The 13,126-nt window shown below is 50.7% G+C and overlaps 1 protein-coding gene across 2 annotated transcripts; it reads left to right on the top strand.

The window, feature by feature from the left end:
• On the top strand, window positions 284–12,867 carry KDF1 (keratinocyte differentiation factor 1). Of its 2 annotated transcripts, none has more exons than XM_018056603.1 (4): window positions 284–315; window positions 10,055–11,125; window positions 11,584–11,658; window positions 12,214–12,864. In XM_018056603.1, the coding sequence occupies exons 2-4, from the start codon at window positions 10,087–10,089 to the stop codon at window positions 12,294–12,296; spliced, it is 1,197 nt and encodes a 398-aa protein (XP_017912092.1). In that variant the 5' UTR covers window positions 284–315; window positions 10,055–10,086; the 3' UTR covers window positions 12,297–12,864. The 2 variants fall into 2 exon arrangements, with proteins under 2 accessions (XP_017912092.1, XP_017912084.1); XM_018056595.1 differs by having other exon boundaries at window positions 314–377; window positions 12,214–12,867.

Below are 13,126 nucleotides of genomic sequence, written 5' to 3'. Positions count from 1 at the left end.
ACATGCCCTTTGGGCTGAGCCTTTAAGGCCTGGCAGGCGCTAGAGACTGCTAGGCCCATCTGCCCATTTAACAGAAAAGAAGACTGAGCCCAGCGTCTGTCCACGGTGCCCTCCAGGCCTCATTTAACCGGAGTAGGCCGAGCGCTGCTCTCCGAGACCGCAGGTCGAGCGCCAGAGCCCGGCCAACTTGCCGGCCCAGCTCCCGGGGCGGGGCCTCGGCCCAGGTGCGCGGCGGAGACGCTTCGCGGAGGCAGGAAGTGTGTCCCCAGCGGCGGCCCGTGCAGCGCTCCCGCGAGACGCTCACCTGCGCCCCAGGTGAGCAGCGAGGGGGGGCGGGGGGAGGGGCTGAGCTGGAGGCGGCTCACCTGGCGGGACAGGTAAGCCCCGCGCGGGCCCGAGGGGGCGCGAATCAGGGCGGCCCCAGTGTGGGAAGACCCCCTCCCGAGGCTACGGCCGGGCGGGCGAGGGTCCCGGGGCCGGTTCCTCCGGGGCCACCCTCCCACTTCCGGGGTGCGCGGGCCGGGCCCGGCCAGGGAGCGGCCTGAGCGGGCGCCTCGGCTGGGCGGGCGGACTGGGGGGTGAGGGGGCCGGGTTCGCCCTTAGGGTGGCGCTGGCTTGAGGTGGGAGCCGTGCTTGCTGGGGAGGCGGGGGCGGGCGGGGAGCGGGGGCCATGCACACCCCGAGGGGCCCTGTCTATAGGCTGGATCCTCCCGCGGGCGGAGGGCCCCTGCAGCCTGAGAGTGTGGTGCTTGCCCCGAGGGCACCGCTGGTGTAGGGGCTGTGCTAGCCCGAGCGGCACAGCCGGGATCTGGTTCTCCCTTGCCCCCAGGACTAGGTGCCCGAGGGGGCGGGAGTCGGGGGCTGAGACTTTGGGGCCGGAGATCAAGGGTGCACGGATGCCCGGGCACGCGAGTCGACGGTTGTTTTGGTGAGCAGGGTTGGGGAGACCCTCTCGGCCGGTTGGGTGTGCCAGACGAAGCTGGGCTGGTGCGGCCGGGCCTCTCCTGGTCACCTTCGGAGGAAGGGGATGGAACAGAGAGAGAGAGACCTCCGATGTGTGTGTTCTCAAGGATTAAGGGGGAGTGGGAGAGCCCCAGGTAGAAGTTTGGGGAGGGCGTGCCAGGGTCTGGGGGCTTCTGACCCTGAGGACGATCCCTGCAGTGCCTGGAGGTGCCCAGAGACCCAACCCCTCCCAGGTGCCAGGCACAAACTCTAAGGCCCCTGAACGCAATATCTCATTTAAACCTGAAGGTGGCCCCTGAAGGTATTCTTCTCTCCCCTTGGTAAAGATGAGAAAACTGAGGCCAGAAGCCTTACCCCAGGCACAGCAGGAACTCCTACTGAAGCAATAGACTGATGTTCCTAGGATTTTGGAGGTGGGGGCGAAAGCAGCAAGGGGGAAATAGAGCCAGGACGAAACGGCCTGAGATTGACTTCAGGAGGGTTCAGGGTCTAGAAAGAAGTGGGAAACTGAAGCCAGGCACTGTCCTTACCCCAGGTCTTGTCCCCTTTCCTCCATCCCACCCTCCCTTCTAGATGTGTGGTATAGAACAAACTACAGGGGCTCCAGAGTCTGAGAGACCACAGTACAAATCCAGCTCCATCCCCTGCCTGGTCTCTGGGCAAGTCACTTCACCTCTCTAAGCTTCAGAGTCCTGATCTATAAAGTGGAGATATAATACTTACAGGGCAATTATGAGCACTTAAAGAAAGCAGAAATCCTCTTGAGCTAGAGCCTGTTTCTGGCCCATTTAGCCCAGCCTTGGGCACATGGTAGGTGCTCAGTAAATATTTGTTGGATGAATTTGATGAATGGTGGTGGTGCTGTTCAGTCGCTCAGTCATGGCCAACTCTTTGCAATCCCATGGACTGCATCACGCCAGGCTCCCCTGTCCTTCATGATCTCCTGGAGCTTGCTCAAACCCATGTCCATTGAGTCGGCGATGCCATCCAACCATCTCACCCTCTGTCGTCCCCTTCTCCCTTCAATCTTTCCCAGCATCAGAGTGTTTTCCACTGAGTTGGCTCTTCAAATCAGATGGCCAAAGTACTGGAGCTTCAGTTTCACCATCAGTCCTTCCAGTGAATATTCAAGGTTGATTTCCCATAGGATTGATTGGTTTGATCTTGCTGTCCAAGGGATTCTCAAGAGTCTTCTCCAACACCATAACTCAAAAGCATCGATTGTTCAGCGATCAGCCTTCTTTATGGTCCAACTCTCACATCCATACATGACTAGTGGAAAAACCATAGTGTTGACTATACGGACCTTTGTTGGCAAAGTGATGTCTCTGCTTTTTAATATGCAGTCTAGGTTTGTCGTAGCTTTCCTTCCAAGAAGCAAGCGTCTTTTAATTTCATGGCTGTGGTCACTGTCCACAGTGATTTTGGAGACCAGGAAAATAGAGTCTGTCACTGTTTCCATTTTTCCCCCCATCTATTTGCTATGAAGTGATAGGACCAAATGCCGTGATCTTAGTTTCGTGAATGTTGAGTGGTTTTTTTTTTTTTTTGGTCTTTATTGAATTTGTTACAATATTGTTTATGTTGTATGGTTTGGTTTCTTGAGGCATGAGGGATCTTAGCTCCCTGACCAGGGATGCGACCCACACCCCCTGTACTGGAAGGTGAAGTCTTAACTACTAGACTGCCAGGGAATTCATGGGTCTGAAGAATGTTGACTTTTAAGCCAAATTTTTCACTCTCCTCTTTCACCTTCATCAAGAGGCTCTTTTGTTCCTCTGCTTTCTTCCATACCAGTGGTGTGTCATCTACATATCTGAGATTATTGACATTTCTCTCTGCAGTCTTGATTCCAGCTTGAACTTTATCCAGCCTAGTATTTCACATGATGTACTCTGCATCTAAGTTAAATAAGCAGGGTGACAATATACATCCTTGACGATCTCCTTTCCCAGTTTGGAACCAGTTTGTTGTTCCATGTCCAGTTCTAACTGTTGTTTCTTGACCTGCATACAGATTTCTCAGGAGACAGGTAAGGTAGTCTGGTATCCCCATCTCTTTAAGAATTTTCCACAGTTTGTTGTGATCCACACAGTCAAAGGTTTTAGCATAGTCAATGAAGGATAAGTAGATGCTTTTCTGGAATTCCCTTGCTTTTTTTATGATCCAATGGATGTTGGCAATTTGATCTCTTGTTCCTCTGCCTTTTCCAAGACCAGCTTGTACATCTGGAAGTTCTCAGTTCATATATTGTTGAAGCCTAGCCTAAGGATTTTGAGCTTTACCTTGCTAGCATGTGAAATGAGTGCAATTGTGCAGAAGTTTGAACATTCTTTGGCATTGTCCTTCTTTGGGATTCAAATGAAAACTGACCTTTTCCAGTCCCATGGCCTCTGCTGAGTTTTCCAAATTTGTTGCCATACCAAGTGCAGCACTTTCACAGCAGCATCTTTTAGGATTTGAAATAGCTCAGCTGGAATTCCATCACTTCTACTAGCTCTGACAACTCCTAAAACCTTGGAGGTAGAGGAAAAGACAGTAACCGAAACCATGAATAGAAACCTCTTGTTCTTACAAATCCTGGGTACCCCAGAGCTCAGTGTAGTTCAAACAGGGTAGATATGCCTACCCTCTTGATCCAAGGGCTAAGCCCAAGACTCAAGGCTGTCCCCATGCAAGCACTCCTTGGGCACAGGTTCATCCATGGAATTGGCAGCTGACCACTTTGACTGCCCCTTTCCTCTCAAATAATAGATGGGGTGGCATATGAATTGAAGTGGGCCACTTGCGTTCAAACAGATGTGTGGCTTTGACAATTTATTTAACCTCTCTTTAGCCTCAGTATAATGACAACAATAATACCTACAAATAGGGTTCTGAGAATTAATTGGTTGAGTACATTTAAGCATTGAGAACAAGGTAAGCTACAATAATTAACTCTTTCACTAGAATCAAACTCCTGAGGTTTGGAAATTTTGTCTGTTTTACCACTTCATCCACAGAATTTAGAAGTGTCTGCCATACAGTAGGCTCTCAGTAAATATTCATTAGTTGAGTGAATGAATAAATCCATACCCACCCCAGCATTGCTCAAACCAAGGCAGAGGGTTTTTAACCACTTGCCTCTCTGGACTGTGAGAGACTTTCAAGCCACCTATTACAGTTTCAGTTTGGGAACCTTTGGAGGGGGACTTCACCTTACTGTCACCAGACTGCTGTTTCCCCTACTCCGGTCAGCCTGGAGCCCAAGCCCTTTCTTTTTCTACCTAATGGACTTGGTTCTACCCAGAGGTCATGCAGAATGTATCAGTCTCCTGAAGTACTTACTGTGCCAACCCTGTTCTGGACACTGATGCGGAAAGGAGTCAGACACAGTCCCTGTCCCCTTGGGTCATATAGGCTTATCTTCAAACAATGGGTTCAAGGCCAACTCAGCTGACTCAGAGCCAAGCAGAATGCTGTTGGGGGGGAGGGGCTCCCATCTGACTTGAGGTTCTGGAGAGTCCTTGGAGAAGGAGCACTGAGTGGAGCTGGGGGAACGGGTTGAAGAGTTGCAGGAATAAAGAACTCCTGTATCCTGCTCATCCACATTCATCACGCCTAACATTCCCTCCCTTTCTCTGTCTACGCATACCTTTCCTTTTGGGAGGAACCCTTTGAGATTAGGTTGCAGACACCATGCGTCTTTACCCCTAAATGCTTCAGTGTACACTGCCTAAGAATCAGAACACTGTCTTATTTCACAGTGAATTTAACATTGGTGATTTAACATTGACATAATGGTATTAAATAATATGCAGTCTAGTTTTAAATTTTACCGATTATCTAGATTGAATCCAAGATTCAATCCAGGATTGCACATTCCATTTACTTATCATGTCTCTTAATTTGGGCTTGTCTGATGTCTTTTCATGACTACATTCAGGTTATACATTTTTGGCAGGAATACTCCATAAGCGATGCTGTATCCTTTAACCGACAGGAGACACATCCTGTCGGTTTGTCCCATTATTAATAATGTTAACTTTGATCACTTGATTAAAGTGGTGTCTGCTTAGTTCCTCCAGATTCATGATTGTTTGTCATTGTTGCTGCTTTTTAAATTGTCACTGGCTGCAGTGAGTAGAAGGGAATAGAGGTGGCCAGAATGGGGGCCTTGATAGTATCTGGGTGAGAGATGATGGCAGCTGTGTGTAGGGAGGTAGCATCGATCTGCCCAAAAAACATCACCTGTTAAAGCCAGAATTGGGACTTGAATACAGATAGCCTGAGATTCAGTCCCAGGTTCCCTTCACATCACCAGTTCTAGGACATTAGTAAAAGATTAATGTCTCAGAAAGTCTAGGCCAAGGATAGTTACTGCCCAGCAAACCCTTCCATGTGATCAGAGAGAAAGAAAGAACGTGAAGTCACTCAGTCATGTCCAACTCTTTGCAATCCCATGGACTGTAGCCTACCAGGCTCCTCCATCCATGGGATTTTCCAGGCAAGAGTACTGGAGTAGGTTGCCATTTCTTTCTCCAGATCTTCCTGATCCAGGGATTGAACCTGGGTCTCCCACATTGTAGGTGGACGCTTTACTGTCTAAGCCACCAGGGAAGTCCTCCGTGTGATCAGTTCAGTTCAGTTCAGTCGCTCACTCGTGTCTGACTCTTTGCGACCCCATGAATCGCAGCACGCCAGGCCTCCCTGTCCATCACCAACTCCCAGAGTTCACTCAGACTCATGTCCATCGAGTCAGTGATGCCATCCAACCATCTCATCCTCTGTCGTCCCCTTCTCCTCCTGCCCCCAATCTCTCCCAGCATCAGAGTCTTTTGCAATGGGTCAACTCTTCGTGTGAGGTGGCCAGAATATTGGAGTTTCAGCTTTAGCATCAGTCCTTCCAAAGAGCACCCAGGACTGATCTCCTTTAGGATGGACTGGTTGGATCTCCTTGCAGTTCAAGGGACTCTCAAGAGACTCTCAAGAGTCTTCTCCAACACCACAGTTCAAAAGTATCAATTCTTCGGCGCTCAGCTTTCTTCACAGTCCAACTCTCACAACCATACATGACTACTGGAAAAACCATAGCCTTGACTAGACGGACCTTAGTCGACAAAGTAATGTCTCTGCTTTTGAATATGCTATCTAGGTTGGTCATAACTTTCCTTCCAAGGAGTAAGCATCTTTTAATTTCATGGCTGCAGTCACCATCTGCAGTGATTTTGGAGCCCCCCCAAAATAAAGTCTGACACTGTTTCCACTGTTACCCCATCTAATTCCCATGAAGTGATGGGATAAGATGCCATGGTCTTAGTTTTCTGAATGTTGAGCTTTAAGCCAACTTTTTCACTCTCCACTTTCACTTTCAAGAGGCTTTTTAGTTCCACTTCACTTTCTGCCATAAGGGTGGTATCATCTGCATATCTGAGGTTATTGATATTTCTTCCAGCAATCTTGATTCCAGCCCAGCATTTCTCATGATGTACTCTGCATAGAAGTTAAATAAGCAGGGTGACAATATACAGCCTTGACGTACTCCTTTTCCTATTTGGAACCAGTCTGTTGTTCCATGTCCAGTTCTAACTGTTGCTTCCTCACCTGCATATAGGTTTCTCAAGAGGCAGGTCAGGTGGTCTGGTATTCCCATCTCTTTCAGAATTTTCCATAGTTTTTGTGATCCACACAGTCAAAGGCTTTGGCATAGTCAATAAAGCAGAAATAGATGTTTTTCTGGAACTCTCTTGCTTTTTCCATGATCCAGCAGATGTTGGCAATTTGATCTCTGGTTCCTCTGCCTTTTGAAAACCAGCTTCAACATCACGAAGTTCATGGTTCACGTACTGCTGAAGCCTGGCTTGGAGAATTTTGAGCATTACTTTACTAGCGTGTGAGATGAGTGCAACTGTGTGGTAGTTTGAGCATTCTTTGGCATTGCCTTTCTTTGGGATTGGAATGAAAACTGACCTTTTCCAGTCCTGTGGCCACTGCTGAGTTTTCCAGATTTGCTGGCATATTGAGTGCAGCACTTTCACAGCATCATCTTCCAGGATTTGAAATAGCTCAACTGGAATTCCATCACCTCCGCTAGCTTTGTTCGAAGTGATGCTTTCTAAGGCCCACTTGGCTTCACATTCCAGGATGTCTGGCTCTAGGTGAGTGATCACACCATTGTGATTATCTTGGTCGTGATAATCTTGGTGTGATCACTCACCTAGAGCCAGAAATGTGATCAGGGACCTTCCCAAATACATCATGACATAATGTTCCCACAGACAGAGTTATTTTCTCCCATAATACTGCGTATATCCTATGTGTTCCAGCTTTTAAGCATCTGTTTTCCCTACAAAACATGTGTGAATTACAGGAACATCATTTATAGTTCACTCATTTTTGGTTCTATTGTGCCCAACACGGGGCCAGTTTCAGTGAAATCTGAGCTTGCTAGCAACCAAGTCAAAACGGGAAAGAAGATGCATTTTGAGGCTTGCTTTCTTGTCTAATCAAAGGCAGCAAAACAGTGCTTGCTGTTAAATGTTGATAGGGAGCCAGTCTGAGTCATACTGAGACATGGACAGGGGACCTGTTGATTCCCAAGTCTGACCTGAAGGAGGAGGGGAAGAAAGGGAAAGTGGTGAGGATCAGGTTCTGTAGCAAGTCAGATGGAAAGGCATTTGTTGAGCAGCCTCAGACTCCGTGCTGGTGGGCTTACCAACAGTAGGAAGAAACTCAGGGAGACCGTTACCCCAAAAGTGAGATCCCAGGAACTTTCTCTTTGTAAAATATATCTAAGATAAAATATGCCATTTTAATTTTTAAGTGGTTTTGATGTTACAGGCCTGTATGTGACGTTAAATACATTTACATTGTTGTATAATCATCACCACCGTCCATCTCCAGAACGTTTTCATTTTCCCAAACTGAAACTCTGCCCAGTATATACTAACTTCCCGCTCTCCCCCTGCCTCCAGCAACCACCAGTATACTTTTTTACTATTCTGGATATTTCCTGTAAGTGGGACCATAAAATGTTTGTCCTTTTGTGTCATGCTGATTTCACCTAGCACAATGTCTCAAGGCTCATCTACGTTATTTGCTGTTTAGTTGCTAAGTCATGTCTGACTCTTTGTGACCCTATGGACTACAGTATTCCAGGCTCCCCTGTCCTTCACTATCTCCCAGAGTTTGCTCAGATTCATGTCCACTGAGTTGGTGATGCTATCTAACCATCTAACTTTCTGTAGCCCCTTTCTCCTTTTGCCTTCAGTCTTTCTCAGCATTAGGGTCTTTTCCAATGAGTTGGTTCTTCACATCAGGTGGCCAAAATATTGGAGCTTCAGCATCAGTCCTTCCAATGAATTTTCAGGACTGATATCCTTTAGCATTGACTGGTTTGATCTCCTTGCCGTCCAAGGGACTCTCAAGAGTCTTCTCCAGCACCACAATTCGAAGGCATCAGTTCTTTGGCCCTCAGCTTTCTTTATGGTCCAACTCTCACATCCATACATGACTACTGCAAAGACCATAACTTTGACTGTACAGACCTTTGTCAGCAAAGTGATGTCTCTGCTTTTTAATATGCTGCCTAGGTTTGCCACAGCTTTCCTTCCACGGAGCAAGGAACTTTTAATTTCATGGCTGCAGTCACTGTCCACAGTGCTTTTGGAGTTCAAGAAAATGAAATCTGTCACTGCTACTGCTGCTGCTGCTGCTAAGTCGCTTCAGTCGTGTCCGACTCTGTGCGATCCCATAGACGGCAGCCCACCAGGCTCCCCCGCCCCTGGGATTCTCCAGGCAAGAACACTGGAGTGGGTTGCCATTTCCTTCTCCAGTGCAGGAAAGTGAAAAGTGAAAGTGAAGTCGCTCAGTCGTGTCCAACTCTTCGCGACCCCATGGACTGTAGTCCACCAGGCTCCTCCGTCCATGGGATTTTCCATGCAAGAGTACTGGAGTGGGGTGCCATTGCCTTCTCCGTAATCTGTCACTGCTTCCACTTTTTCCCCTTCTATTTGCCATGAAGTGATGGGACTGGATGCTATGATCTTAGTGTTTTGAGTATTGAGTTTTAAGCCAGCTTTTTCATTCTCCTCTTTCACCTTCATCAAGAGGCTCTTCGGTCCTTTTTCACTTTCTGCCATTAGAATGGTATCATCTGCATATCTGAGCTTGTTGATATTTCTCCCAGCAGTCTTGATTTCAGCTTGTTATTCATCCAGCCCAGCATTTTGCATGATGTACTCTACTGGTGTAATGGTAAAGAATCCACCTGCTAATGCAGGAGATGCAGGAGACAATTCAATCCCTGGGTCGAGAATATCCCCTGGAGGAGGCAATGGCAACCCACTCCAGTACTCTTGCTGGAAAAATTCTATGGACAGAGGAGCCTGGCAGGCTACAGGGGTGGTAAAGAGTCAGACACAACTGAGTGATTGAGCACACACACTCTGCATATAAGTTAAATAAGCAGGGTGATAATATACAGTCTTGTTTTACTCTTTTCTCAATTTTGAAGCAGTTGTTCCTTGTTATAGCATGCATCAGAATTTCATTCCTTTTCAGGGCTGAATAATATTCCATTGTGTGTATACAGCTTCTTTTTTTTTTATTCATTCATCCATCAATCGGCACTGGGTTGTTTCCATCTCTGCCTATTGTGAGTAATGCTGCTAGAACACTGGTATACAAATATCTGCTTGAGTGCCTGTTTTTCCATCCTTTTGGGTGTAACCCAGCTGGATTATATGATAATTTTATATTTAACTTTCCAAGGAAGTACCATGCTGTTTTTCAGAGCAGCTGTGCCACTCTGCATTCCCACCAGCAATGCACAAAGGTTCCACCCTCTCCATATCTTCTCCAGGGCTTGTCATTTTCTGTTTTTAATAGTAGCCATCCCAATGTGTGTGAAATCCCAGGAGATTTTTATATATAGGTTAGAGCCCAGAGAGAATTTCCTGTTTGGGGAAGCAAGGGGACAGGATTCGTGACCATGCTTGGGCCCATCCACATCACAGACCTCAGAAGCCAGAAGTGGGAAGCTCCTCAGGTCTCAGCGCAGGCACGTGTCACAACCTCTGACCCTGTCTCCCTCCTGGCCTCTCCCTCACAGGCGTCTGGCTTCAGCAGACCATGCAGTGAGCCATGCCCCGCCCCGGACACCCCCGCCCATCATCCGGGCCCCCACGCTTGGGACCTTGGGAGCGGCCCACAGAACTATGCCTGGAGACCTACGATGAGCCACCCCGGGCCCCACCGAGCCGCCGCACCCGCAGACCAGACCCCAAGGACCCCGGGCACCACGGGCCCGAGAGCCTTACGTTTATCTCTGGCTCTGCCGAGCAGGCTCCCGAGCCCCCTGCCTGCTGCCTGCTCTGGCGACCATGGGTATGGGACTGGTGCCGGGCGGCCTTCTGCTTCCGCCGCTGCCGGGACTGCCTCCAGCGCTGCGGGGCCTGTGCACGCGGCTGCAGCCCCTGCTTGTCCTCGGGGGACTCCCCTGAAGGGGCTGCCGAAGCCAACTGGGTCAAGGAGCACAACGGCGTGCCCCCCAGCCCTGACCGTGCACCTCCTAGCCGGCGGGATGGCCAGCGGCTCAAGTCGGCCATGGGGAGCAGCTTCAGCTACCCCGACGTCAAGCTCAAAGGCATCCCGGTGTACCCCTACCGCAGCACCACCTCCCCCGCCCCCGACGCGGACTCCTGCTGCAAGGAGCCACTGGCTGACCCCCCGCCCATGCGGCACAGCCTGCCCAGCACCCTCGCCAGCAGTCCCCGGGGCTCTGAGGAGTACTACTCCTTCCACGAGTCGGACCTGGACCTGCCTGAGATAGGCAGTGGCTCCATGTCCAGCCGAGAGATCGACGTGCTCATCTTCAAGAAGCTGACAGAGCTGTTCAGCGTACACCAGATCGACGAGCTGGCCAAATGCACCTCAGACACTGTGTTCCTGGAGAAGACCAGTAAGATCTCGGACCTTATCAGCAGCATCACCCAGGACTACCACCTGGATGAGCAGGACGCTGAGGGCCGCCTGGTGCGCGGCATCATTCGCATCAGTACCCGCAAGAGCCGCGCCCGCCCGCAGACGGCAGAGGGGCGCTCAAGCCGGGCGGCTGCCCCAGCTGCGGCTCCCCCAGACAGCGGCCACGAGACCATGGTGGCCTCAGGGCTCAGCCAGGATGGTAGGTGGGGTGCACGGCCCGAGGGGCGGAGTGGAAGAGGCTTTTGCCAGGGAGGGTTACACTGGGCTCTTTGGCCACTGTGGATCCACCCCTCAGCTGGTCCCAGCTCTTTCTCCATCTGGTTCTCCAGCTCTCTACATTCCCTCACAGGCTCCTTCTGTCCCCTGCTGCTACCTGCCAGAGGGGCTTCCAGGCCTAGCCAGCTAGTCTGATTAACAGGACCCAGGTACCCATATAAATTTGGACCTCTGACCTGTGCTGGCCTAACCAAACCCCCCATCCACCATTGTACAGACAGACAGACACACATACCCTCTGTGTCACTTTTTAAACATCATTTCTCTACACACACACATATGATGTTTCTCTAACCCAACACACACACACACACACACGATGTTGGGAGTAAGATTGAAAGGACGTGATAATGACCACTGCCCCTCGTGTTCCCTCCCTAGAACTCACGGTGCAGATCTCCCAGGAGACGACCGCAGATGCCATTGCCAGGAAGCTGAGACCCTATGGAGCCCCAGGTTTGGTCCTGACGTGATGAGGAGTGCAGAGAGGAGAGGGGACAGCCCTCGCGGCCCCCAACCTGCCCCTCTCCCAGCTTCCTCCTGGGGTGGGTGAGGATGGGATCAGAAAGGGAGGAGAGGCCTGAGCAGCCTCTTACCCTATCCCCATCCTGCAGGCTGGCTCAAAGATTCTGCTGGGAGAGATTCAGGGGGATGCCCCTGAGCCAGGAGGCGGGCAGGTGCCCAGAGCCTGAATTGAAACCCCAGTCACTAGAGAGGAAAGTGGAGGGCAGGGGAGGCGGGCACCCACCGGTGCTGAAAAGGCACCCTGTGTGGTCCCTACTGCTATCTTCTTGGCTTTCACAAGCCCCTGGAAACAGGGTCATTCCCCTTCACAGGGAGCAAGACGGGTTGAGAGAGGTGAAGAAGCTGAGTGGCTCACCCAGCCAGGATGAGCCTGACCCAGGCTCAAGTCCCCCTCTGTTTCTTTTCAGCAGGTGTTCCCTGCCCGAGTGCTTTGCATGAGCTCCTCCCCATCTCTGAGCCCCTGTTTCCTCCTTCCTCCCCCCCTAGGATACCCTGCCAGCCATGACTCATCCTTCCAGGGCACCGACACAGACTCTTCAGGGGCACCCCTGCTCCAGGTGTACTGCTAACCCTCGCCAGGCCCAGTGCTGCCACCCCATCCAAGAGAAGTATAGTCTACAGCATGAAGAGAGGGACCAGAGCCCCGCTTTGTGGGAGGCAAGGCCGTGAGCCCAGAAGCAGTGCCCACTCTGGCTCCTCCCGCCTTGGCTGAATGGTTCCCGAGCCACATGCATTTCACTGGGCTGAGGTGTCACGTTCCCCCGGGGTCCCCCGCTGGCCTGGCCCCTGCCTGGGCCTGTTCCTTCCTGCCCAGTCTTCAGGAGGCCTGGGTCATGGAAGGCAAAAGCTGAGGGGACTTCTGGGATTGAATCCCGACTCCACCCCCATAGCATGCTCCCCCTGTAACATACAACCCATAATCTATCATGCAGTCCTCCCCGTCCCCAGGACAGAGGGGGTAACAGCTCAAAGAAGCTTGTCTTACATGTATTGGGTTTGAGGGCAGGCAGGGCCTCTGTCTGGAACTCTGTGGGCAGTGCCCACTCCACGTTATGTTCTGTTGAGCAGTTAGGTTCTTGGCTGGTTGTTCTACATACTAACGTGACCATAGTACAAACTTAATAGATATCTGTCTGCTCATCTTGGCCGTCATGCTGTCCTTTCTGTCGCATTTGCCTGACTGCTGTCTGGAGCAGACCACGCAGAGCATCCAGCCTGGCTTAGTACCGTGGGGTTGAGGTCAGAAGGCTAAACTGAGAGCGGTAAGGCCCGTCTCTCAGACTCCTCACATTGAGTTCCAGATCGAGACAAGTGCAGGATCTGTACCTTAGAAGGATTTATCAAGTGGCTTCTGTCATGGTTGAGAGGTCCGTCTAGGCAGGCCTTTTGCCCCAATACA

This window comes from Capra hircus, chromosome 2 (genome assembly GCF_001704415.2).
Source record: "Capra hircus breed San Clemente chromosome 2, ASM170441v1, whole genome shotgun sequence".
Lineage (NCBI taxonomy): Eukaryota > Metazoa > Chordata > Mammalia > Artiodactyla > Bovidae > Capra > Capra hircus.
The sequence above is the reverse complement of the archived record's forward strand: the minus strand, read 5'-3'. Positions and strand labels throughout refer to the sequence as shown.

Bases quoted from the DNA above. Each gene is read 5' to 3' on its own strand.
- KDF1 (XM_018056595.1), top strand. From the start codon at position 10,087: ATGCCCCGCCCCGGACACCCCCGCCCATCATCCGGGCCCCCACGCTTG. The intron at 11,126-11,583 runs GTAGGTGGGGTG...TTCCCTCCCTAG, and splicing joins CTCAGGGCTCAGCCAGGATG to AACTCACGGTGCAGATCTCC. The intron at 11,659-12,213 runs GTTTGGTCCTGA...CTCCCCCCCTAG, and splicing joins GAGACCCTATGGAGCCCCAG to GATACCCTGCCAGCCATGAC.